Source organism: Ranitomeya imitator, chromosome 9, assembly GCF_032444005.1.
Source record: "Ranitomeya imitator isolate aRanImi1 chromosome 9, aRanImi1.pri, whole genome shotgun sequence".
Taxonomy (NCBI): Eukaryota; Metazoa; Chordata; class Amphibia; order Anura; family Dendrobatidae; genus Ranitomeya; species Ranitomeya imitator.
The window spans coordinates 19,083,890-19,111,613 of record NC_091290.1 but is presented as its reverse complement, the minus strand read 5'-3'; the positions used below and the strand labels follow the sequence as shown (position 1 = coordinate 19,111,613).

The following is a 27,724-nucleotide window of genomic DNA, read 5'->3' as shown; positions in this document are numbered from 1 at the left end:
TCTGCGGGTGACGCGCTGTTGTGGGGTGTCTGCGGGTGACGCGCTGTTGTGGGGTGTCTGCGGGTGACGCGCTGTTGTGGGGTGTCTGCGGGTGACGCGCTGCTGTGGGGTGTCTGCGGGTGACTCGCTGTTGTGGGGTGTCTGCGGGTGACTCGCTGTTGTGGGGTGTCTGCGGGTGACTCGCTGCTGTGGGGTGTCTGCGGGTGACGCGCTGTTGTGGGGTGTCTGCGGGTGACGCGCTGTTGTGGGGTGTCTGCGGGTGACGCGCTGTTGTGGGGTGTCTGCGGGTGACGCGCTGTTGTGGGGTGTCTGCGGGTGACGCGCTGTTGTGGGGTGTCTGCGGGTGACACAGTAGGAGGCTGCTCGGTGTAGTAGGGATACTGTCCGGTCTCACCACAGCTTGTATTTCCGTTCTGCACTGAGCGTCTCTGCCTGTGACAGAACTACAACCCCCATCGTGTTCTGCCAGTCCTGGAGCCTGTGGTGGCGCGGCTGCAGTACCCCAGCTCAGCACACGAGGGCGCTCCGCTGCCGGGAGGGGGAGGGTTGTCTCAGTCCCTCCCGGCCACACGATGACTGACACGGACCAAAGTTATCCCGGAATAATGGCAGCACGCATGTGCACGGACCCGGATGTGATCTCGCAGCCGCCGCCCGCATCTCTACCGGACCGAGCTGTGCCGAACCGTACCGTGCCGGGCCAGGAAAGCCGGGAGCACCCCTCCCCCACCCGAGGACAGCCCGGACCATGGCTGACCCGAGATAAAACTGTGACCGCCGGTATAATCTCCAGTGTCCCGCCCGTATATCCCGGGAATGGCGCCCCGGTGACTGACGGGAGGAGGATGAGGGCAGAAGCCACAGGGAGGAAGGCCAGAGCCACTGTCCACACAGCCGGCCATTATCACACAGCCGGCCATTATCACACAGCCGGCCATTATCACACAGCCGGCCATTATCACACAGCCGGCCATTATCACACAGCCGGCCATTATCACACAGCCGGCCATTATCACACAGCCGGCCATTATCACACAGCCGGCCATTATAAGGGTATAATACTACACTGCTGATAATAGCCAGGGCGGTGAGGACGGCGAGAGGGGCTCATATCCGACCCCACAGCCAGACCCCGGAATTATAATATCCGACCCAGAATTATAATATCCGGACCCCGGAACCAGACCCTGGAGCCAGACCCCGGAATTATAATATCCGACCCAGAATTATAATATCCGGACCCCGGAACCAGACCCTGGAATTATAATATCCGACGCCAGAGCCAGACCCTGGAATTATAATATCCGACCCCAGAGCCGGACCCCGGAATTATAATATCCGACCCAGAATTATAATATCCGGACCCCGGAACCAGACCCCGGAATTATAATATCCGACCCCAGAGCCAGACCCCGGAATTATAATATCCGACCCCAGAGCCGGACCCCGGAATTATAATATCTGACCCAGAATTATAATATCCGGAACCAGACCCTGGAATTATAATATCCGACCCCAGAGCCAGACCCCGGAATTATAATATCCGACCCCAGAGCCGGACCCTGGAATTATAATATCCGACCCCAGAGCCAGACCCTGGAATTATAATATCCGACCCCAGAGCCAGACCCTAGAATTATAATATCCGACCCCAGAGCCAGACCCTAGAATTATAATATCCGACCCCAGAGCCAGACCCCGGAATTATAATATCCGACCCCAGAGCCGGACCCCGGAATTATAATATCCGACCCCAGAGCCGGACCCAGGAATTATAATATCCGACCCCAGAGTCGGACCCCGGAATTATAATATCCGACCCCATAGCCAGACCCCGGAATTATAATATCCGACCCCAGAGCCGGACCCCGGAATTATAATATCCGACCCCAGAGCCGGACCCAGGAATTATAATATCCGACCCCAGAGCCAGACCCCGGAATTATAATATCCGACCCCTGAACCAGACCCCGGAATTATAATATCCGACCCCAGAGCCAGACCCCGGAATTATAATATCCGACCCCAGAGCCAGACCCCGGAATTATAATATCCGACCCCAGAGCCAGACCCTAGAATTATAATATCCGACCCCTGAGCCGGACCCCGGAATTATAATATCCGACCCCAGAGCCAGACCCCGGAATTATAATATCCGACCCCAGAGCCAGACCCTAGAATTATAATATCCGACCCCAGAGCCGGACCCAGGAATTATAGTGTCCGACCCCAGAACCAGACCCCGGAATTATAATATCCGACCCCTGAACCAAACCCTGGAATTATAATATCCGACCCCATAGCCAGACCCTAGAATTATAATATCCGACCCCTGAACCAAACCCTGGAATTATATCCGACCCCAGAATTCTAGTATCCGACCCCAGAGCCGGACCCCAGAATTATAATATCCAACCCTGTAGCCAGACCCTGGAAGTATAATATCCAGACCCCGGAATTATAATATCCAGACCCGGTAATTGTAATAGGGCCCAGTTATTAGATTTGTGTTGGGAGCTGCTGTTATTTGGGAATACTCTCGGCTCCCCGCTGTCCCTTGCAGCAGCTTTGGTGGGGTGTAGAGTATTTCCATGCAGAGGGATCATGTAGTGTAGGGGGTCCGGGGGCACTTTCTTTTCACATCTTGGCCTCGTCTCCCTAGAACATGGATTTCCGTGGGAAGAAGTACGAGCGCGGCAGTAACTGGTCGGACCCGGAGGTGGTGGAGCTGCTGCAGCTTTGGGGCAATGAGTCGGTGCAGATGGAGCTGGAGAGTTGTCTGAGGAACCAGCACGTCTTCAACCGGATCGCAGACGTTCTGAGGGACAAGGGGATCCACCGGACGGGCGACCAGTGCCGGGAGAAGATCAAGAAGATGAAGCTGGAGTACCGCAGACTGAAGGACAACAGTAAGACCCTGCGGGGCGGCCGGGCCTGGAAGTTCTATGAAGTCATGGACAGGGTGCTGACCCACCGCCCAACCATCTCCTATGGGGCCATGGCCCCTGGTGGGGTGCTGGGGCCCCCGCTCCTGCAGAGTCCGCTCTCTGAGGGCTTCCACGGTCACTTTCCCCCATACAGTCACCCCCAACACCCCGAGCTGATGGAGATCAAATGTGAGGAGGTGCATTCTGATGAGCAATGTGTGACCCCCGAGCCGCCCTCCATGACCTATATCCAGGACTCCGGGGCCGAGCAGGAGGACGAGGAGCAGAGCATGATGGACAGGGGGGCCCCGGACTCCCCAATATCCAGAGTGGAAGTGACGGCAGATGTCAGTGCGTCCCCCTCAGGTAAGGCTTCATGGTGGTCCCAAAGGTATATCACATACATATTATCTTCTAGTAACCGCTATCATTCCTGCACCTCAATAATACAATGCAGTTGGTCGTTTTCACAAGCTGCCAGCGCTCTCGGGTGCCAGCTGTGCCATACAGCAAGCACCATGCTCTTAAAGGGGTTTTCCAGGATTATTTTTTTGAAATGCTTATTCCTCTGTAAAAGTAATAAAAGAAGCGTTAATTACCAGCGGCTTGTGCGTCATGGCTGTCCACCACCCCAAGTCTCTGCTAACAGGTTGTCATCACGACTGCACAAGACCACCGCAGTGACCTGACCGCTGAAGCCACTGACCATCCACAGCAGTGTTCCCCAACTCCGGTCCTCAAGAGCCACCAACAGGTCGTGTTTTCAGGATTTCCTTGGTATTGCACAGGTGATGGAATTATTGCCTGTGCAGGTGATGGAATTATCACCTGTGTAATACTAAGCAAAACATGAAAACATGACCTGTTGGTGGCTCTTGAGGACCGGACTTGGGGAACACCAATCTACAGGGTGAGGAGACTGGAGGCCCAGGGGAGACCATTGGGGCGGGAGCGCGCAGGAGTGGGGGCTGAGGCCAGGGTGGCTATTGCGGTGCAATATCATGCAGTACACGGCTATTGCGGTGTATTCTAGACGCAGTCATTACATCAAATGTTCAAATCCCCAAGTGGGGCTATTAAAAAAAAAAAAAAAAATCCCAAAAAACAGCAAAAAATCATTATTATGGGTAAAATTAAAACAAAAAATAATAATTAAAAACTATATATAATTTGTTTTGCCTATTCTGTAATGACTCGAACATCTGTACGTACTATATCTGCAGTGTGAACGCTGTTTAAAAAAAAATAATGTTTTTCATACATTATTCTAAATGGTTCCGTAAAAAATACTTTTATATACTCGAGTTGATATAAAAAAAATAAAATTATATAATATTTATATAATATATATATTTTTTTTATTATAGCGACATTTATTCCATGGTGCTTTACATGTGAATACATTATATATATATATATATATATATATATATATATACCAGTCATAGCCACAACATACACATATATATATTATGTTGTGGTTATGGCTGGCACTGTCCAGAGATAAAGCAGGGCACAGTGTGGACTGTGGTGAAGACGCTGAAATGCAACCGTCCAGTGCCCTCTTCCATTATGGCTTTTTGCTATGTCCACCCATGTAGGAGTTAAGGGGTTAAATTGCATTGCCAGCAGCGAATAATTGCACGACTGTGCGAGGTGCAGCCGTCTTACTCCGGTTCTGAGAAGCTCGCAGCGTGCTCAGCGGATCGGACGCACGGCCGGCACACAGAGCGCTGTTGTCTTCTGGATAAACACGTCGTGAGATTCCAGTGCAGGACAGAGCTATCATTTAGGGGGTCGTCCGCACCCACTTAGAGGGGGCCAGGAAGGACATCGTGTTCCTAAAATGCGTTAGCAGATGATTTATTCTAGAGCTGATCGGACAGGTAAGTGCACGACGGCGGCGCCTAGAGATTGCACTTAAAGTGCTTTTCCCAGGCTGCTGAAGGTCAGGCCTGTCTAGTTATGCCTGATCAGGATCCCAGGAAAGCTGGGTGCGGGATTTAATGTCTGCCATATTGATAGCCCCCCCTACCCCAGCTTGTTTATGTGTTTGTGCCTTGCAGGCTTTAGCGAATCCAACATGGCCGGGTCATCGGGACAGAGCGGCCACCCAAGGTTCTGGAGGAAACGGAAAGACCGCGAACCTCTAAACGATCTGATCTCACAGATGCTGATGGCGCAGCGAGCTTCGGAAGAACGCTTCCTCCAGATGGAAGAGCGGAGGATGGAGCAGGAGCAAGAGGCCGAGGATCGGAGGCTGCGTCTTGAAGAGCGGAGGCTGCAGCTGGACCGCCAACACGAGCTGCGAATGTTCACCATTTTTGCCCAGATGTTGGGCATGATCCGCCAGGGCGGAGGTGGAGAGGTCATGCCAAACACAGAGGCCAATTTTTCTCAAGAGGGGGACATTGCTGGCAAGGGAGTAACGGACAAAGTGCAGGAGCCCCCGCAAGGAGACGTCTACAACTGCAACCAGTACTGCAGCCCCTATCTCTCCACCCGGGGGAACATCCTGAGCGGCTTCCGGGGGTCCTCGGAGGAGGGATACAGAGCATACCACGAAGACAAGTACGATGAAGACAAGAACCCCAACGTGAGTCCCCAAACCTGTCTGTAATCATGCGGTGAGGACACGGTGCGCCATATTGTTACAGTGTATCGCCATCTTGCATCTTCTGGGGTTTTGGTTTTTTATGGTTCTCCATTTTCATTTCTTGTAAGTAATTTAAATTATCACAGACGTGCGCCTTATGCATGGACAGCGTGGTATATTCGTATATTTTCTAGACCAAAATAGTTTCAATCGACTTTGACAGCTGAAAGTTTGTTACAATGTACCAGTGGAATTTTCATCCTGGAGATCAGGGCAGGAGATAGATTTGTATTGAAGAGTAAGAAATCCATCGGCTGTATAAGGAGGACTGCTCCCAGCCTCTGCTTCATGCCGGAAATACAATGTTATTACTTCTGGAATGATAAGGTGAAAATGGAGAAAAGCCCCCAAATTTTGTGGATTGGTAACAATGCCTTATTTGTTTCTGTTCGTTTTTTTTTTTTTTTTTTAGGGAATCATCAACTTTGGCACGAGCGAGAATAAACTTTGCTTTGATCTGATGTCTAAGCGGGTAAGTTCTAGTGTTGGATGAACAATAAGGGATTGTCTCAAGCCTGTAAGTTATCCCCTATCCATGTGATGGGGGACAACTTCCCGAATGTTATGGGGGGGGGTCCGACCGCCGAGACCCCAAATGATCCCAATAACGTGGACTCTGAACAAACTGTGTGAATGGAGCAGTGATTGATCATCACCCATCGAGTTCTGCGCTCCGACAGTCCCATTAACCCCTTCATGACCTTGCGATTTTAAATTTTTGCACATTTGTTTTTTCCTCCCCAAGTGCGGTGAAATTGCAAAAAAAAAAATTGCAATCCCACAATTGTTTTTTTTTGTTTACTTTACCATGTTCACTATATGTTAAAACTAACCTGGCAATACGAGTCAGTACAAGTACGCCGATACCAATCGTGTATAGTCTGTTGTTTGTTTTATTTTTATTTTAGGGGTGAAAACAAATTCCAACATTTGTAAGAAAAAAAACTTTTTTTTCCTTTTGTTGCTGTTTTCCGACACTGGAGCATTTTCATTTTTTCGGGATCTGGAACTGGGTGATGATTTATTTTTTTCACTCTGAGTTGACGGATTTATTGATGCCATTTTTAGGTAGATATGTTTTAATAGTCTCTTAGTGTATTTTATTGCAATGTTGCGGCTGCCCCAAACAACGTAATTTTGGCACTTTGATTTTTTTTTTTTCTTGTTATGCGGTTTACCAATCGGATTAATTTATCTTACATTTTGATAAATCAGACATTTCTGAACGCAACGACGCCAAATATGTGGTGTTATTTTTTTTAATTGTTGTTATTTGTAATGGGGCAAAAAAGGGGGTAAGTTGATTTTTTTTTTTTATTTTGTCATTTTTAAAAACTTTTTTTCTTTACTTTGTACTGTGTTCAGTAATCTCCTTAGGAGACGTGAAGCTGCGATCATCCGATCACTTGTGCTACATGTAACGGTATCAGCTCTGCTATGTGTAGCAGAAGTCATGATCCTGATCGGATCAGGTCTGGCATCAGTTTTCCTTCCTTGTGGAAGGGAAAAGTGGCACAGGCGGCCGGATAAAGGGCAGCCAGCTGTAATAACGTGGCTCCATATCATTCCATTATGCCGTCATTTGTGCCACAGTAACGCCATACATGTAGACTAGCGAGACCCTCATTCTTCGTCTTAAAGGGGTTGTCCACAACTTGGACAACACCTTCTTGATCTAAATGTTTGGCCCTGATAAAATAAAAAAGCCTTTACTCTCCTCCATTGCTGGCGCCACTTCAGCGGTGTCTGCACTCGCGGTCCCAGGACTCCTGTGCTTTTGGGACGCATGACGTCGGCCCCCAGTTAGTCAAACATGCACCGCAGGAACGGCGCCGGCACGGAAGGTGAGTATAGGCTTTATTATTATATTGGGGCCAAGCGCGAGGTATGAGAACATGTTGTCCAAGTAGAGGACAACTTCTTTAACTTTCCGTTAGTGGATGAAAAATGCGATCAGGCGGAGACTTGAGGCTGCAGTAATGACAGAGATGAATGGCAATGTGTCCGCTTCTGCAGTGCATGAAAGGGCCCTTTAAGCCTTACTATACTTTTTTTTTCCGCTTTCTGTGAATCAGTATGTCTCGTATATGGCTGAGGTTGGTTTTCTTGTGGTTACTCTCCTGCAGCTGACGCAGAGCGACATGAATGTGATCGAGCCGCCGCTGCTGCAGTATCCGGACTGGAAGGGGCATACCTTGTGAGTATTACCTGGAAAACGATAAAGTAGATTAGAAAGTTGTAAAACGTGTTATTCTACATTGATTGAACTCAAACCGGACCCTACCTAAAGAAAGTATCGCATGTTTCCGAAATAAAGAAGAACCCTGCATTCCCTGTGTTTGCTTTTACTCTTACTTCACGGTTTATAAGACGACTTTTCCGTTCCTCTTAGTTTACGGGAGGAGGTGGCGCGGTTTTTGACATATTACTGTAAAGCACCGAGTCCTTTAAACCCTGAAAATGTAAGTGGTATTGGTATTATCTCACTGACCCGCGCTTGCTTCTGGCTGCTGACACTGCGGCTCTGTCCCTTGTCCCATAGGTGGTGATCTTGAATGGATGCGGCTCCCTGTTCTCAGCCCTGGCTGCCGTTCTGTGCGATCCAGGAGGTAAGTTTACTGGATTAAATGGGTCTCCTCCTACATATATGATGTACTATCAAGTCTTCTTGCACCTGTTTATTGATATTCTAGATATTCTACACTGATTTCTATGGATTTGCTGCTTCTGAGCACAGAATCCCAGACAATTAGTCTTGTCTTTCACGGCTCCTCAGTGTTGATTTTTCAGTGTCCAATCTGCAGCCACCTGTCCTGATCAACACTGAGGAGCTGTCAGTCAGGCTTGTGCTGGGGCGAAGATTTTGCTGCAACAGGGTGAGGGACACTGAGGAGCTGTTAATCCGGATAGGTGGATGAACAATCATTGCCGCTCCTCCCTGCTGTTGAACCTCCACCAATCTAGCCTGATTGACAGCTCCTCAATATCCCTCCTTCCTGCTGTTGCTGAGATATCACACTTCTTTGTACAAGCTGCAGTTGTCATTCAGGCTGGATGACTAGAGATTAAATGCACTTGGACTCATACATACATATATATCATATTTAATTCTATAGCTAAACTCGTGCTCCTTTAAATATCAGGAGTTTAGATCTATTCTGATGTGAATTTTCAAAATAAACACACCAGTCTTGTCAGGTCTAAGAGATATATTTAATAATGTATGCAGCTTGTTTTGAGAAATTGTGCAAGAACAATATATTGTCCCTTTGTGGTCCAATAGCTTCTTATAATGCACAATTCCACCTGTTTTTAGGTGGTAGTAGCCCCTTTACCCCTTAGGCCCGTGTTCAGCTGTACAGGTGGCACCAGTGGTGTTGTCCGTCCCTGAATTTGAGTGCCTGGTATAAAGAATCTAAGTTCCCTGCAGACTTCCATTAGACAGTTACCCCTGACTGACAGACTCCCTAAGCCAAGCCAAGCCCTTCTCAGTCTGTGAGGACTCGAACATCTTTTTTGAGCACGCCGAAAACACCTGGTTACCACCTGAGCATCCTCAGATAACACTTTATCAGAGCACATTCGCTCATCACTAGTTTTTATCATTTTGGAGATGTTAAAAGTATTCGTTTTTCCTTAATGGCCAAAAGCTATTTTATTAAAATGGACTAACCCCTTAACAACTCATTCCAAAAATGTAAGGCTCCCTGTAAATGCTCCATGACAATTTTGTTGTTGTTGTTAAAATAGCAAAAAAAAAAAGTGATGTGGATCGATCGCAAAGATGCAGGACTGTGCATTTGTAGTGTAAGGGCAGAGCTTTGCTTTATGGGCCGAGTGCAGGTAAAAAGCCGATTTGCAGGTGAATTCTCAGTAATGTGATTATTGTTTTGCAGACTCGGTTCTTATCGCCACCCCTTTCTATGGAGGAATCACGCAGAGCATCTTCCTGTACAGTGGCATTAAATTGATGTATGTGCACCTAGAGAGCAAGGTGAGGAGCGTGCGGGATCAGACGACACGGGGACCTAAGGGTCCCAGTCATACAGGGTCTATAGGTTAAAAATGGCACCAGATAGGGACGGTCTGGACTTGACCAAGCCCAGGCGCAATGGTCGTCCATTTGGACCGTCATCACTTACATTTAGTCATTTATCGTCGATGTATGGAACTAAAGCTTTGACCATCGGGTCCTCTTATTTCTCAGGTCACCTTCCCAGGAACCCGTCCGTTCCAGCTGACCGTGTCGAAACTGGAATCAACCCTACAGACGGCCAAGGAGGAGGTGAGGCTTCCACAAAGGATAATGTGACCAGAATGGGAAAGATGATAATGTATGTGAGGCCTCATTCACGCGTCAGTTTTTTCACGTACAAGAAAAGTGGACTAAGTTTCATCGGTTTTTCTCATATGTGAAAATTAAAAAAAAAAAAAAAAGTCTCAATTTTCTCCTATGTAACAGTCCATGAAAATCGAACCGCACTCAGATGCCATCCCAGTGGTGTCTGATTTTTTTTTTTTTCACGAACCCATAGACTTGGATTGTCGATTTTGATCCAACACTGATGAAAAATAGATAGCTCCATTCACTATTATAGGTACGAGTGCTGTCCGTTCTAAAGCGCAGATAACGCTCGTACGCAAAAAAAAGCGAATTTTATTAAAAAGTTGCAGAAGTTTTCCTGCAAAGAGATTAATATTCAAATATCGCAATTTACTAGGCCGTTACAAAAAGGGCATCTTGTTCAGGAGGAACCCTCCTGTCCTATTTTACACAGACATACCCATTCATTTGAATGTGGCCGTGTAATGTTCCATTTCCCCTGTGGAGGCGCTGCAGGGAAATTACAAACTTCTAGGTTTCCACACAAATTGCAGCTACTCGCTAAGGGTCACAGCACAGGCGTGGGGGGCACTTTCTGATCAGCTTATTGTCACAGGACCCTTCTAAGTAAGAATTAACCTTTTATTATTTCATAAACTCAGAAAACAATGTAAGTGCTTTTTTTTTTTTTTGCAAATTATGCTTTGGTTTAAGTGTTGCAGCTTTGCAATTTCTGCTGAAAATACACTATGCCTATTGCTTTCTTCTAGGGCACTATCATAAAGGCTATGATCCTGATAAATCCTCACAATCCCCTGGGGGACATTTACTCTGCTACTGAAATGATGGAATTCTTAGAATTTGCCAAAAGGTAATGTGAAGCCTTGTCTATTTAATTATATGCATACGTTACATAGGTTATTATTTAGTTACATCCTGTGTTATACTCCAGAGCTGCACTCACTATTCTGCTGGTGCCGTCACTGTGTACATACATTACATTACTGATCCTGAGTTACATCCTGTATTATACTCCAGAGCTGCACTCACTATTCTGCTGGTGCAGTCACGGTGTACATACATTACATTACTAATCCTGAGTTACATCCTGTATTATACTCCAGAGCTGCACTCACTATTCTGCTGGTGCCGTCACTGTGTACATACATTACATTACTAATCCTGAGTTACATCCTGTATTATACTCCAGAGCTGCACTCACTATTCTGCTGGTGCCGTCACTGTGTACATACATTACATTACTGATCCTGAGTTACATCCTGTATCATACTCCAGAGCTGCACTCACTATTCTGCTGGTGCAGTCACTGTGTACATACATTACATTACTAATCCTGAGTTACATCCTGTATTATACTCCAGAGCTGCACTCACTATTCTGCTGGTGCCGTCACTGTGTACATACATTACATTACTGATCCTGAGTTACATCCTGTATCATACTCCAGAGCTGCACTCACTATTCTGCTGGTGCCGTCACTGTGTACATACATTACATTACTGATCCTGAGTTACATCCTGTATCATACTCCAGAGCTGCACTCACTATTCTGCTGGTGCAGTCACTGTGTACATACATTACATTACTGATCCTGAGCTACATTCTGTATTATACCCCAGAGCTGCACTCACTATTCTGCTGGTGCAGTCACTGTGTACATACATTACATTACTGATCCTGAGTTACATCCTGTATTATACTCCAGAGCTGCACTCACTATTCTGCTGGTGCAGTCACTGTGTACATACATTACATTACTGATCCTGAGTTACATCCTGTATTATACTCCAGAGCTGCACTCACTATTCTGCTGGTGCAGTCACTGTGTACATACATTACATTACTGATCCTGAGTTACATCCTGTATTATACCCCAGAGCTGCACTCACTATTCTGCTGGTGCAGTCACTGTGTACATACATTACACTACTGATCCTGAGTTACATCCTGTATTATACTCCAGAGCTGCACTCACTATTCTGCTGATGCAGTCACTGTGTACATACATTACATTACTGATCCTGAGTTACATCCTGTATTATACTCCAGGGCTGCACTCACTATTCTGCTGGTGCAGTCACTGTGTACATACATTACATTACTGATCCTGAGTTACATCCTGTATTATACTCCAGAGCTGCACTCACTATTCTGCTGGTGCAATCACTGTGTACATACATTACATTACTGATCCTGAGTTACATCCTGTATTATACTCCAGAGCTGCACTCACTATTCTGCTGGTGCAGTCACTGTGTACATACATTACATTACTGATCGTGAGTTACATCCTGTATTATACTCCAGAGCTGCACTCACTATTCTGCTGGTGCAGTCACTGTGTACATACATTACATTACTGATCCTGAGTCACATCCTGTATTATACCCCAGAGCTGCACTCACTATTCTGCTGGTGGAGTCACTGTGTACATACATTACATTACTGATCCTGAGTTACATCCTGTATTATACCCCAGAGCTGCACTCACTATTCTGCTGGTGCAGTCACTGTGTACATACATTACATTACTGATCCTGAGTCACATCCTGTATTATACTCCAGAGCTGCACTCACTATTCTGCTGGTGCAGTCACTGTGTACATACATTACATTACTGATCCTGAGTCACATCCTGTATTATACCCCAGAGCTGCACTCACTATTCTGCTGGTGGAGTCACTGTGTACATACATTACATTACTGATCCTGAGTTACATCCTGTATTATACCCCAGAGCTGCACTCACTATTCTGCTGGTGCAGTCACTGTGTACATACATTACATTACTGATCCTGAGTTACATCCTGTATTATACCCCAGAGCTGCACTCACTATTCTGCTGGTGCAGTCACTGTGTACATACATTACATATCCTGAGTTACATCCTGTATTATACCCCAGAGCTGCACTCACTATTCTGCTGGTGGAGTCACTGTGTACATACATTACATTACTGATCCTGAGTTACATCCTGTATTATACCCCAGAGCTGCACTCACTATTCTGCTGGTGCCGTCACTGTGTACATACATTACATTACTGATCCTGAGTTACATCCTGTATTATACTCCAGAACTGCACTCACTATTCTGCTGGTGCAGTCACTGTGCACATACATTACATTACTGATCCTGAGTTACATCCTGTATTATATTCCAGAGCTGCACTCTATTCTGCTGGTGCAGTCACTGTGTACATACATTACATTACTGATCCTGAGTTACATCCTGTATTATACCCCAGAGCTGCACTCACTATTCTGCTGGTGCAGTCACTGTGTACATACATTACATTACTGATCCTGAGTTACATCCTGTATTATACTCCACAGCTGCACTCACTATTCTGCTGGTGCAGTCACTGTGTACATACATTACATTACTGATCCTGAGTTACATCCTGTATTATACCCCAGAGCTGCACTCACTATTCTGCTGGTGGAGTCACTACATTACTTATTGTATTCAGGTCCCAAGTTAAAGCCTCTGTTATAGAACTAAACTCTCTAAACATTTCCTTCTTGTTTGTGGCCTTGGGTTTCCATTCTGGGATATTTTGTTTACTCCAGCTTGCAGAATTCTGAATGCAGCTCTGGAATATACTAATATAAAACTTTGGGGGTTGATAATTGTTTAGCTTACTATGCAGTGAACCCTCCTAGATGGACGATGTGACCTGATGGATTCCTCTTTGTCTTGCAGGAACTCTTTACACGTCATAGTGGATGAGATTTACATGCTGTCCGTGTTTGACGAGTCTGCGACGTTCCACAGTGTGCTGAGCCTGGACAAGTGAGAAATAGACAGATGTTCTCTGCTCACGAGCACAACTCCTAGTGTGATCCTTACAGCCGCGGCCAGCCGTGTCCTTATCGGATGCTCCTGAGCAGCGCTCTTAAGGCCGTCATACACATTAGATAAAAGTTGTCCAAATCCGTCAAATTGTGTTGGATTGACCGACAGTCGGAGGACAGATGAAGGAGAAGGATCTGGGATGATATATTATGTGGGAGGTGTGAGCAGCTGAGCGTTCCCCTGTATGGTCCTGTTCACAAGATACAGTTTTTGCAGCAGCTATAATGTGACCACGTTTTTTAGACAATCGCGGCAATAATATCACATTGCGATGGCATTCTGTAATCACCACCTATGGGGGAGTCAGGAAAGAGATGTCAGCAGAACGACCGCTGCCTAATATGTCTGGCCGGCCTTAGGGTCACAGCGTTTATAATGACCCCATTCTGTATGTTTTAGGCTTCCTGATCCTCAGAGGACTCATGTTATGTGGGGCATCAGCAAGGTGAGTAAGGGCGATCGATATTTCATCTCTTCACCCCATGGAAAAGTTTCCATTTTTTTCCTGCCCTTCTTCCCGTATTTTATTTCCCTGTCCACATACACATCCGAGGGCTTGTTTTTTTGCAGGACGAGTTATACTTTTAAATTACAAAATTCATTTTACCACATCGTGTGCTGGAAAACGGGAAAAAAAATTCCAAGTGTGGTGAAATTGTGAAAAAAAAACAGCAATTCTGACATTGCTTTTTTGGAATTTTTTACGGTGTACATTTTATGGTAAAAATGACCATGCAATATGATTCTTCTCATCAATACGACTACGGCGATTCTGAACATGTTCAGTTTTTTTTTTTTTATTACTTTAGTGGTAAAAAAAAAATTCAGAGTATGCAAAATAATTTTTTGGGTTGTCGCTATTTTCCGAGACCCGTAACATTTTTATTTTTTGTCTGATGGAGCTGTGTGAGAGGTTATTTTTGGGGGGGCGGGATATTGTTGTTAGTGATACCATTTTGGGATAGATGTGACTTTTTGATCCCTTGCTACAGCTTTTTTTGTGGAATTACGGCGATCACAAAAACATGATTTTGGTGTTCTTTAACATTTTTTTGTTTTCGGTGTTCACCGATCAGGTTAATTATTTTATATTTTGATAGATCTGACCATGTGTATTTTTTTAATATCGTTATTTGTCTATCCCTACCAAAAATCCTGTTTTTCAATGGGGGAAAAAGGGTGATTTGAACTTTTAGTTGTTTTTTTTTTCCCCCATATTTTTCAAAACATTTCTTTTTTTTTTACTTTTCATTGTTATTGTTAGGCTCCTTAGGGGACTTGAAGATTGTCCGATCGCTTGTGCTGTATACAGCGATGCTACAGCATCGCTGCGTATAGTAAAATATCACCATCTCTTTTGAAGCCTGGCCACAGGCAAGGTTTCAAAGGAGCTCAGGAATGACAACAACGGGGGGTCTTTAGCAGACCCCCCGGCCTTCATAGCAAGCCATCAGTGACCTGTGATCATGTCACTTTGCTTTGCATAACGCTAAATAGGACTTTTAATATTTTTATCCTCCATCTATTTCTCACCTTGCAGGACTTTGCAGTCTCAGGAGTTCGGTTTGGGACACTTTACTCCCAGAATCAGGATGTCTGCAATGGCGTGGCGTCTCTCTGCTACTTCCATGGGGTCTGTGGCCCCATACAATACAAAGTAGCCCAACTAATGCGTGACCGAGGTGAGATCCTAAAGGTAGATCCCAAATCATTTGCCATGTAGCAGCTGCAAACAGAAGCCTTTGCTCTGGGGGACCTGTTACATCCACGCATGACTCAGACACCTCCTGACTGCAGGACCCCCTTTGACAAGTTGTCCGCCACCTGACCTGCAGTTTCCCCAAGTAGGCACCCGCTCTAAGGCCATGTTCACACAGTGCGTTTTTTACCGCGGAACCGCGGCGGTTTTGCCGCTGCGGTTCCGCAGCTGTTTTCCATGCAGGGTACAGTACACTGTACCCTATGGAAAACAGGACACACTGTGCACATGGTCCGAAAATTGTAAAAAAAAAGCCGCGCTGAATAGCTCCCGGAAAAAAGAAGGAGCATGTCAATTCTTCTTCCTGAACCGCAGCGGTTCTGCACCCATAGACCTCCATTGTGAGGTCAAAATCGCAGTAAAACCCGCAGATCAAAAATATATCTGCGGGTTTTACTGCGATTTGATGTGCAGAACCGCTGCAGCAGGAAGTGTGGGGGAGCGGGCGGAAGTGCGTGGGCGGAGTGTGGCTGCCCCCCCGTGCTCCGATCCCGCCCCCCCGTGCTCCGATGCCCCCCCCGTGCCCTAATCTCCCCCCCTTATACTTACCCGGCGTCCCGGTGTCCGTCCGGCCGTCTTCTCCCTGGGCGCCGCCATCTTGCAAAATGGCGGGCGCATGCGCAGTGCGCCCGCCGAATCTGCCGGCCGGCAGATTCGCTCCAAAGTGCATTTTGATCACTGAGATATAACCTATCTCAGTGATCAAAATAAAAAAATAGTAAATGACACCCCCCCCACTTTGTCACCCCCATTGGTAGGGACAATAAAAAAATTAAGAATTTTTTTTTTTTTTTTTTTTCACTAAGGTTAGAATAGGGTTAGGGTTAGGGGTAGGGTTAGGGGTAGGGTTAGGGGTAGGGTTAGGGGTAGGGTTAGGGTTAGGGGTAGGGTTAGGGGTAGGGGTAGGGGTAGGGTTAGGGGTAGGGTTAGGGGTAGGGTTAGGGTTAGGGGTAGGGTTAGGGTATTTTCAGCCATTTTAGCCCTAAAAAGCTTCCTAGGAAACACACAGTAAAAAAAGGATAAAAAAACGCATCAAAAAACGCATCAAAAAAGGACAAAAAAAGGACCTGCGTTTTCTGCCAAGAGCTGCAGTTTTTTAAAAAAACTGTCCTGAAAAAAAAAGGATGGAAATCCTGAACGTGTGAACATACCCTTAGGTGGCCATAAACAAGCGCTCTAAGTTGCCCCTTGTAACACTCTGACCTTGGTCTCTGGTACTCATCAGACTTGTTCCCATGCACTATCTAGATTGGATTAACCAGGTTTACTTACGAGTGAATCATTCTCGCTTACGGGCGGCTCAGGCGTTTGTGGCAGACGAGCTCCGCGCCATCGGCGTTCCCTTTCTCAACCGCGGCGCAGGATTCTTCACCTGGATTGACTTCCGGAAGGTGAGTGGTAGATTTACAATATGAAGACCGAGTATGTTGTTATTATACTGATTCCTATATATATTTGGGGAGCCCATAACCTGCTCCCAACCAGTTCATTTCCTCCATGGTAATCTTGTGGGGTGCTGTCTGTGCGCCCACACGATTAGGAAGAAGGCTGAATTTCACATGTACATAGGAAGGAGACACCGACATTTGGAAGAAGGGTAGATATTGCCCAGCTCAATCCAAGATTAAAAATCACTACTTAAGTGCAATTTTAATCCATTTTTTTTTTGCTTGGTACAGTCATCCACTGACGCGTTTCGAGCTCTACACATGTGCTGGACAATATCTATACTTTTTTCTGTATTACACATCCTCACCCCTTATGCAACTTCTGGAATTTAAGATCACTGATCCCGGGAGGTTTTCCCCTTAGTTAAATTCTTGTGGCCTTAATAACTAAGCTGTTTGACAGAAATTGGTAACTAACCCTTTTAGTGACTCGGTTACATGATTCTGTTGGTTTACAATGGCACTTAGCCCTGCCATCAATATTGGCCTATTAGGCCTATCCAGAGGTGTAACACTGACATGTAATAATGCTTGGTCCATGTATTCCAATGCACTGTGGTGATGCATACAGTAGAAGACAATCCTCTGCCATATGCATCAGCAGAGTGTAATTTGCTGTCTTGTGTCTTAGATTTGTCAGCAGCTGGATCAAACACATCTCAGCTACGAGTTTACTGCACTTGGTGAAAAATAATGCAATAGTAGGAACAATCGCTTTCATAATTTGATAAATTAACAGAAGCTAGAAAATAGGTTTTATCAACCCCGACTAGTTGATCTTTAGAATTTGAACTCACTTTTTCAAATATTGACATCAAAAGAAAATTGGAAGGTGGTTGTTGGAACGTGAGAATGAACAAGATAACTAACTATTCTGTGGTCACTTGTGATGTTTTCTGCAGTATCTGAGGGCTCCGACCTTTGAGGAAGAAGTTTCCCTTTGGAGGGATTTTCTGGATAACAAGGTTCTTCTGTCTTGTGGAAAAGCCTTTGAATGCTCGGAGCCCGGCTGGTTCAGAGTGATATTCTCAGACAAGACCCACCGGCTGCAGCTGGGTAAGCCAAGGCAAACAGGATCATGGGGTGCATTAAAAGAGGCCTGGATACACATGATGAGAGCATTATACTGCCTCTGTACAAATCCCTAGTTAGACCGCACATGGAGTACTGTGTCCAGTTTTGGGCACCGGTGCTCAGGAAGGATATAATGGAACTAGAGAGAGTACAAAGGAGGGCAACAAAATTAATAAAGGGGATGGGAGAACTACAATACCCAGATAGATTAGCGAAATTAGGATTATTTAGTCTAGAAAAAAGACGACTGAGGGGCGATCTAATAACCATGTATAAGTATATAAGGGGACAATACAAATATCTCGCTGAGGATCTGTTTATACCAAGGAAGGTGACGGGCACAAGGGGGCATTCTTTGCGTCTGGAGGAGAGACGGTTTTTCCACCAACATAGAAGAGGATTCTTTACTGTTAGGGCAGTGAGAATCTGGAATTGCTTGCCTGAGGAGGTGGTGATGGCGAACTCAGTCGAGGGGTTCAGGAGAGGCCTGGATGTCTTCCTGGAGCAGAACAATATTGTATCATACAATTATTAGGTTCCGTAGAAGGACGTAGATCTGGGTATTTATTATGATGGAATATAGGCTGAACTGGATGGGCAAATGTCTTTTTTCGGCCTTACTAACTATGTTACTATGTTACTATGTTACTAAGTGGATGCTTGGCTTACTTTGTGCCAATATTTTGCTCCAATTTTATTTATTCTTTTTTTAAAGCAAGCCATGCCCCTTTTTGAAATACCACACCCTCTTGTCGAATAAATCAGGGAATTCGTTTTAAAAGATAAGAAATGTGATGTCAGTCATATACGGATCTTTTTTTTTTTTTCATTAATCGCGTGTATTTGGGGTTAAAAAAAAATAAATTTGCAATTGAGTTTCATTGCAAATATTTAACTGTTTGGTTTTTACAGGCTCTTTAAAAGGGGTATTACCAGATCCTATCCCAATATGTAGTAGGTGTAAAAATAATAATAATAATAATAATATTAGCAAATACCTCCAATTAGAAGTGTAGTATAGTTCTTCTGATTCGCTATGTTGCTTACCTCATTGCAGTATCTTAGATATCCATAGTTACAACCAGTCATAGAGTTAATGGTTGTAACTATGGATACCTAAGCTACTGCAATACTCTCCACAAGAAGTAAGCAACATAGTGAATCAGAAGAACTATACTACATTTCTAATTGGAGGTACTGTATTTGCTAATATTATTATTGCACCTACTACATATTGGAATGGGATCTTGGAGATCGGAATACCCCTTTTAATTTTGATCTGGTCATAAATCATCTGTGAGGAGTTCAGATAAAATAGTTACTGGTAGATCCTTAGTTAGCTCATTCTACAGCCAGCAATACTCGGTGCAGCCCAGAGGCTACAGAAGGCAAACGATGCAAAATTATTAATGAAGCCCAATGGCAAAAATAATTTTAAGCCCCAAATATATGCATTTAAGTATCAACAAAAAAGTCCCCAAAGGTGGACAACCCTGTTAATGAAAAATAGAATATCATAAGTGCTGTTGGTATTTATTTTTTATTTTTTACAAATGCCAGGGATCTGCACCCCCACCATACAAGACCCTTTGTATACATCTGTCCGGACTGAGCTCCCTCTAGTGGTGACTGCAGACACCTATTTGGGGAAGAGGGAAAGTTGGGTTTAGACCATAAAACTATACCAGGGTCCATTCTAAGTTTGGGTTATGGCATCCTATGTTTTCTGTGCACCGTTTCCAGCTAACTATCCACTATTCTTTATTTCCTCTTCTTAGGAATGCAGCGGATCCGCAAGGTGCTAGAAAGGAGGGAGAAAGAGCTCCAGATGGAACAGCAGAGCCCCGTAGAGGAAGACGGCAAAGCTGACAGCACGGACGAGGTCATCTATGTGTCCAGCCATCACGAACCTTCCAGCTCCAACCTGAGCAATCTCATCGTTCAGCTCCAGAACCAGATGCGCTCGTCCGACTGGCTGCAGCAAAACACTGCCGAAAACTTTGCGCAGCAACACCCGGAGGTTTTCCAAGTATACAGCAAATATGTGGGAAAGCAGTGACGAAAACGGGGGCAAGGTGGTCGTCTCCTACTGTCTGAGGCCTGAGCACAAAGTCTGTTTTGATGCTTCCATCTTACATGGGGCATATTGGAATGGTTTCAATTGGAAACCAGTTAGGCGTCGCTGGGTACCAGTTGTTGCTCCCATATGTGGCTACATAAATGTACTACGGAAGACATAAAGCACCGACATAGCGGATGGGCAGTACAATGGTCCTGCACTGGTTCTGGGGACTCGTCTTTTATCATTGGGACCAAATAACTGGAATTGTAACCAAAAAGAATCAGTAGCACTTAATGTACTGCGTTTTTTACATATTTTTCTGTAACTTTCGCTATGACCCCGGCTCGTGCTGTATTCTCCTCTATTCAGACTGGTTTCCCTTTTTTTTCATCAGTGCAGGAAATAGTCACGGAGCCATGATCGAATAATAATGTGATTTATATATTCTTTACTTTTCTTTGTATCCGAATAAGTCACCTTAAAGCTCGATTTGGGGGAGATTTACCCCACGAGAAGCACACGACGTGCATATCGATCTCAGACTTAGTCATGTCACTCAGCGTCAATCTGCTGCTTATAAAGACAGCACAATAGTAATGGCAGAAGTTAATGGATCGCTCCATTTCTTCATAAAGGTTTGGTGAGAATTCAGGACGGGTCACCCAATTTTGGGAACGGATATACTAGACTGTTGGAAGGAGGATTAATAAAAGCAGTGAAAATAGATGTAAGTGTATGGAAGATAAGAAAGACTATTGAATTATTGATTACATTTGCAGAACATTTTCTTCTGGACACTTGAGGATTCAAATCGATGACATTTTTACTTATTTTTCCCCCATATATTCCAGTGCTATAAACATCATGGACGAGTTCATTACCCATAGCACTAAATGCAAACCAGCAGGAGAAAATAAATGGAGACCTGACCTTGGGGTAACACACGCTGTAAGGATGTGGACTCTTTAAATTAATTGGTCACTTTCATCTATTTTTTTTTTTGATTATGTAAAAAAAGCTGATCAATAAGGCTCAAAACAGATCAGTCATTAAGGGGTTAAAATCAATTTAATGAAAGGGAAAAATCCTAATGGGGAAAAAAAAAAGGTCTGCTTTGTAGAATGTGATCCTTTTTTCCGTCTGTGACTCCTACGTACATCATACGTGCGAAGCTTTACTACTGCGTGGACACGAATGTCAGATGTTTCCTATGTTCTTTGTATCACACAATTATGTTTCTTTGTATCTGACTTGCAAAATGTAATCTTCTCATGCACCGTAACCCTTTATGTGTTTTTTTTTTCTTCTGTGACTTTAGTTTTACCTGCTTCACTTTTAAGAATCCACTGAAAAGCATATCCTTGTGACTGTGCGTCGCTCGCCTGGTCGCGATGCGTCTATTTTTAAGGCTGGCGGCAGAAGAGTCAAAGGGGTCCTATGTAAATAAAATCAGTTACTGCGTAAATCGACTTTGCCTCTCAGTTCTGCGTCATATTTATTAAAAGGGATTTTTCACCAAGTCAAAGGTGACCTTATTTAATAATTTTTACCATTTGTATTGCCCACAGTATAATAATGCAGAGCAGCCTAGAGCTACACCCCTGAGGATCCTGTGCGCCACGCCCCCTTAATAAAGAGCGAACTAATTAGCACTAAATAAAGAGGCCCATATTTCTGAAACACAATCTTTAAATACTCAGCGGGCAGGAGTGTTCACGAAATCACATCCATTTTGCTTTAACTCTTAAATGCAGTGGATTTGCTGTACAAAAATACACAGTGGAAAAAAAATGCAGCGTTTGTACATTTTATTTGCTGTTATAGAAATATACTTATCACCATGTAAGAATTTATGTATTACTATATACTGTTAGGTATGGCACTCACCACCTTCTTTTATCCCATTACCGACATATGATGTACTGGTACTTCTTATGTCCGCTCCTTGACTTTAATGCAGGCTCTCCAGCAGATGATGGCTGCTGATAACCTAATCGTGGGACACCGATGGGTTTCCGTGATGGCCAAGGGTCTTCTGAAGACCCCGGTGTCTGTCATTACAGTACTTCTGTGAAAACCAGCCTGCAGCTGACATTCATAGGATACCGTGATTTTTGCTATATACAGGAATGCATCTGATAATTGCAGCTTCAAGTCCCCTAAGCGGGCTAACAAATACAATGAAGAGTGAACAAAAAAAAAATGTCACAGAGTGACAGCAACAGTGTGGACCCAGAAGACCGCAGTGTCTTATTGCTCCTACTCCAGTGCTGAGAAGAAGCACTTCTTCATTTTAATGGCGTTTATTACTTCTGGCAGAACAGGGGTTAATCGGCCATGTTGGAAATCTCTATGCTCGCAGCTGAGCTCGGTTAGCCACTCCCTTCCCCTTTATAATCTGGGCTCTGATGCAAATCCTTGTCAGAGCTAGCATTTGCTACATGGCTTCAGGAGGGAGAGGAGTTTATATGAGGAGTGTTGGAGGAAGTTATCTGTGACTGTTGCTTGGTTTGTAAGTGTGGTAATTCCCTATCCTTCTCTATTTTGGTTTATTCCCTTATCTCCTCTCCCCGGTGTATTTCTCTGTTACATGTGAGTGAATATTTTGTATGCCTGGAGTTTTCTGTTAACCCTTGTTTGTGTTGCCTTGTTTGTCGGGTTGGTGTACTACGGTACACAGTAGCGCCCTTCTTCCCTGGGTGGGGGAAGAGAACAGGTGGAGGGCTAACTCAGGAGATAAGGCAAGGGTGGAGGCTCTGGTACAGTGGGGCAAAAAAGTATTTAGTCAGTCAGCAATAGTGCAAGTTCCACCACTTAAAAAGATGAGAGGCGTCTAATTTACATCATAGGTAGACCTCAACTATGGGAGACAAACTGAGAAAAAAAAATCCAGAAAATCACATTGTCTGTTTTTTTAACATTTTATTTGCATATTATGGTGGAAAATAAGTATTTGGTCAGAAACAAAATTTCATCTCAATACTTTGTAATATATCCTTTGTTGGCAATGACAGAGGTCAAACGTTTTCTGTAAGTCTTCACAAGGTTGCCACACACTGTTGTTGGTATGTTGGCCCATTCCTCCATGCAGATCTCCTCTAGAGCAGTGATGTTTTTGGCTTCTCGCTTGGCAACACGGACTTTCAACTCCCTCCAAAGGTTTTCTATAGGGTTGAGATCTGGAGACTGGCTAGGCCACTCCAGGACCTTGAAATGCTTCTTACGAAGCCACTCCTTCGTTGCCCTGGCGGTGTGCTTTGGATCATTGTCATGTTGAAAGACCCAGCCACGTTTCATCTTCAATGCCCTTGCTGATGGAAGGAGGTTTGCACTCAAAATCTCACGATACATGGCCCCACTCATTCTTTCATGTACCCGGATCAGTCGTCCTGGCCCCTTTGCAGAGAAACAGCCCCAAAGCATGATGTTTCCACCACCATGCTTTACAGTAGGTATGGTGTTTGATGGATGCAACTCAGTATTCTTTTTCCTCCAAACACGACAAGTTGTGTTTCTACCAAACAGTTCCAGTTTGGTTTCATCAGACCATAGGACATTTTCCCAAAACTCCTCTGAATCATCCAAATGCTCTCTAGCAAACTTCAGACGGGCCCGGACATGTACTGGCTTAAGCAGTGGGACACGTCTGGCACTGCAGGATCTGAGTCCATGGTGGCATAGTGTGTTACTTATGGTAGGCCTTGTTACATTGGTCCCAGCTCTCTGCACTTCATTCACTAGGTCCCCCGCGTGGTTCTGGGATTTTTGCTCACCGTTCTTGTGATCATTCTGACCCCACGGGGTGGGATTTTGCGTGGAGCCCCAGATCGAGGGAGATTATCAGTGGTCTTGTATGTCTTCCATTTTCTAATTATTGCTCCCACTGTTGATTTCTTCACTCCAAGCTGGTTGGCTATTGCAGATTTAGTCTTCCCAGCCTGGTGCAGGGCTACAATTTTGTTTCTGGTGTCCTTTGACAGATCTTTGGTCTTCACCATAGTGGAGTTTGGAGTCAGACTGTTTGATGGTGTGCACAGGTGTCTTTTTATACTGATAACAAGTTTAAACAGGTGCCATTACTACAGGTAATGAGCGGAGGAAAGAGGAAACTCTTAAAGAAGAAGTTACAGGTCTGTGAGAGCCAGAAATCTTGATTGTTTCTGACCAAATACTTATTTTCCACCATAATATGCAAATAAAATGTTAAAAAAACAGACAATGTGATTTTCTGGATTTTTTTTTCTCAGTTTGTCTCCCATAGTTGAGGTCTACCTATGATGTAAATTACAGACGCCTCTCATCTTTTTAAGTGGTGGAACTTGCACTATTGCTGACTGACTAAATACTTTTTTGCCCCACTGTATATTCACCTTCAGAAGTATTTTGGTCAATAGGGCGAGCTAGGGTGCCCCCTAGTGGTGGGGACAAGGAAGGAGTCCCAGGTCACCTGTCAGCTGTGTCCATGACATAATATAAACATTCAAATCGGCTCAATTTTCCCCCATTAATAAATTGAAAAACACATATTTGGTATTGCTGCATTTGTAAAATCCCGATCTATAAAAATATAAAATAAACAAATCAGATCGATAAATGGCGTAACAAGAAAAAAAAATCTAAACTCTTGCAGTGCGTTATTTCAACAACCGCAACAACACAAAAAAATGTAATAAGACTTCTGAACTGTAACGAGGATCTGCATCTATTCTAGTTTTCATCTATGTTATGACGACCCCGAAAGATGTTGGGAGTAGGATGTTAGCCTTTGTTACTTCTCACTATACGCGTCATCCAAGAAGCTCTATTTCAGTATTAGGATGCCGATGGTTGTTATATCTTAATTTCACAGGAGCTGATCTCTAGCATGTCTACTTTTTCCTTCCTCCAAATCAGCTGGATGCCTTTGTTGTGCCCCTCGTGGACACGCACGCTTCCTAAATAAGATTGTAAGACTATATCTTTTCTGACAGAGCCTGTCTCTGTTTTGGTTTATTTCTCTTCCTTGACCTTGAACACCAGGCAGTGCCTTACTTTGACTCTCTCATACCAGTATTGGACATATTTCCTGGTCACATCATGCACCAGCATCTACTCACCAAAATGGTCTGGTCCTGACGGCTAAATGAGTCTCCGCTGCTAGACATGCTACGTCTTCCTGATATACAAGATTCTATTAATTTAATTACAGATCATGTTTCAGATGATACAGCCCCTATGATCAATTGGGCAACCCTTAAGTGGTGTTAGGAGTGTTCATCAACCATGGTTCAAGAATTAAAAAAGAGCTTAAGCCATTAACGCAACTCTGAAAAATCGCTGGCCTAGAAGTGATCCACAAACAAGCACTATCTCTTAGGAACTTAAAAGCTAAACATTTGCTAGGTGCCGCTCATAAACGATTACTCCAGCTATGTTGTAGCACGTTTTACGAGTTTGGTAAGAAACCTGGGAGGATGTTAGCGAGAGCCCTCAACTCTAAAAGAGCTCAGACTCCTATCCACTTCATTAAAAACCTTACTCAAGAAATTGCTCCACTCCACCCCTGAGATTTCAGACACGTTTCACCCATATTCACAGTGACAGAAACACCCTCTACATACCCTCCCCCTTTAAAAATGCTACTGGTATAAACAATTATCTTGAAGGACCTTACATCCCCCTCAAGAACTTTGGGCCACAATCCGAGACCTATCCCCGGCTGACTCCTCAGAGGTTGGTGCTTTCCCTATTAGAGGCTTTTTCTGTTGCAGCCCCTTGTATGCATCTTGTGCACCTTTTAGATCAGAGATTGGTAAGAAACCTGGGAGGATGTTAGCGAGAGTCCTCAACTCTAAAAGAGCTCAGACTCATATCCACTTCATTAAAAACCTTAGTCGAGCAACCACCCACTCGCCCAAACATTAGAGGGGTTGGCTGCCTAGTAGCAAAATGCACACAGGTAAGGCTTGCATAAGACACTATTCACACAGTTAATGTTTGGGCGAGTGGGTGGTTGCTCTCATCAGTAGCTTGCACCTGTGCTGCTTTAGCATTTATTATCGGGGGCCTGCTGCACCCTGCGAGTGCATTTGTCATCTGACAAGGTTTTGGTGAGTTTGCTCTTCATGTGTGTTTTTTTGAGTTTTTCTATGTTAGCTGTTTTTGATATTAGAGTAGGACTTGCAAGTTTATGAGGACCCTTGACGTTGGGTTGCGAGCTTATCCATTTTGGCCAAAATTGTAACTAATACCTCATCTAATGTATTATATACATTATTTAATTTTTCATCATTTTTGCACTTTTTATCATCTTTTTGCAGGGTGCGGCAGGGCCCCTTTATGTTGTTCCTTGTATGTTGCATGTATATATATATATATATATATATATATATATAGTGCTGGACGGCCCGCCTGCTAATACTATGGGCATGATCAATAGGTTCCCCAGACACTGTGCATCACATTTATCTGTGTGAATAGTGTCTTATGCAAGCCTTACCTGTGTGCATTTTTGCTACTAGGCAGCCAACCCCTCTAATGTTTGGGTGAGTGGGAGCTTGTACTTGTGCTGCTTTAGCATTTATTATCAGGGGCCTGCTGCACCCTGCGAGTGCATTTGTCATCTGACAAGGTTTTGGTGAGTCTGCTCTTCATGTCATGCCAAGACATATAGTCATGGCCAAAAGTGTTGGCACCCTTGAATTAGTCCCAGAAAATGAAGTATTTCTATCAGAAAATTATTGCAATTCCACGTTTTGTTATACACATGTATATTCCCTTTGTGTGTATTGGAACCACACCAAAAAAACGGGGGGAAAAAAAGCAAATTGGATATAATTTCAGATAAAACCCCAAAAATGTGCCTGACAAAATTGTGGGTAAACAACTTTGTTTCAAGCATGTGATACTCGATCAAACTCACCTGTGGCAAGTAACAGGTGTAGGCAATGTGAAAATCACCTGAAACCAGATAAAAAAGGGAGATGTTGGCTCACTATTTGCATTGTGTGACTGTGAGTGCCACATTAAACCTGGAGAACAGAAAGAGAACTGTCTGAGGACTTGAGAACCAACATTATTGAAAAATATCTACCATCTCAAGGTTACAACCCATGGTAATGTATCTAATGTGCCTGAACGTGGATAGCAGAGAAAGATTGATGGTGGATAAGCAGCTCCAATCAAGGTCCAAAGAAATTCACGCTGTCCTGCAGGCTCAGGGTGCATCAGTGTCAGACTGAACTATCCGTCCACATTTGAATGAAATGAAACGCTATGGCAGGAGACACAGGAAGACCCCACTGCTGACACAGAGACATAAAAAATCTGGACTGCAGTCTGCCAAAATGTACAAGTAAGCCAAAATCCTTCTAGGAAAGCGTCTTGTGGACAGATGAGACTACGATAGAGCTTTTTGGCTTACAAAGAAAAGAACACAGTACCTACAGTCAAATATGGTGGAGGCTCAACGATGTTTTGGGGTTATTCTGCTGCCTCTGGCACTGGGTGCCTTGACTGTGTACATGGTATTATGAAATCTGAAGATTATCAAACGATTTGGGGGTCGTAATATAGTGCCCAGTGTCAGAAAGCTGGGGTTGCATCCTAGATCATGGG

The 27,724-nt window shown here is 44.4% G+C and overlaps 1 protein-coding gene across 1 annotated transcript; it reads left to right on the top strand.

The window, feature by feature from the left end:
- The first annotated feature begins 537 nt into the window (after positions 1 to 537).
- On the top strand, positions 538 to 21,593 carry LOC138649491 (1-aminocyclopropane-1-carboxylate synthase-like protein 1). The gene is made up of 16 exons (XM_069739965.1): positions 538 to 780; positions 2,663 to 3,293; positions 4,994 to 5,523; positions 5,996 to 6,055; positions 7,710 to 7,780; positions 7,976 to 8,045; positions 8,126 to 8,192; positions 9,480 to 9,577; positions 9,791 to 9,868; positions 10,678 to 10,778; positions 13,633 to 13,722; positions 14,185 to 14,230; positions 15,326 to 15,467; positions 16,793 to 16,935; positions 17,895 to 18,048; positions 19,845 to 21,593. Exons 2-16 carry the CDS (start codon positions 2,666 to 2,668, stop codon positions 20,123 to 20,125), a joined length of 2,559 nt encoding a protein of 852 aa, XP_069596066.1. The 5' UTR covers positions 538 to 780; positions 2,663 to 2,665; the 3' UTR covers positions 20,126 to 21,593.
- The last annotated feature ends 6,131 nt before the right edge of the window (positions 21,594 to 27,724 follow it).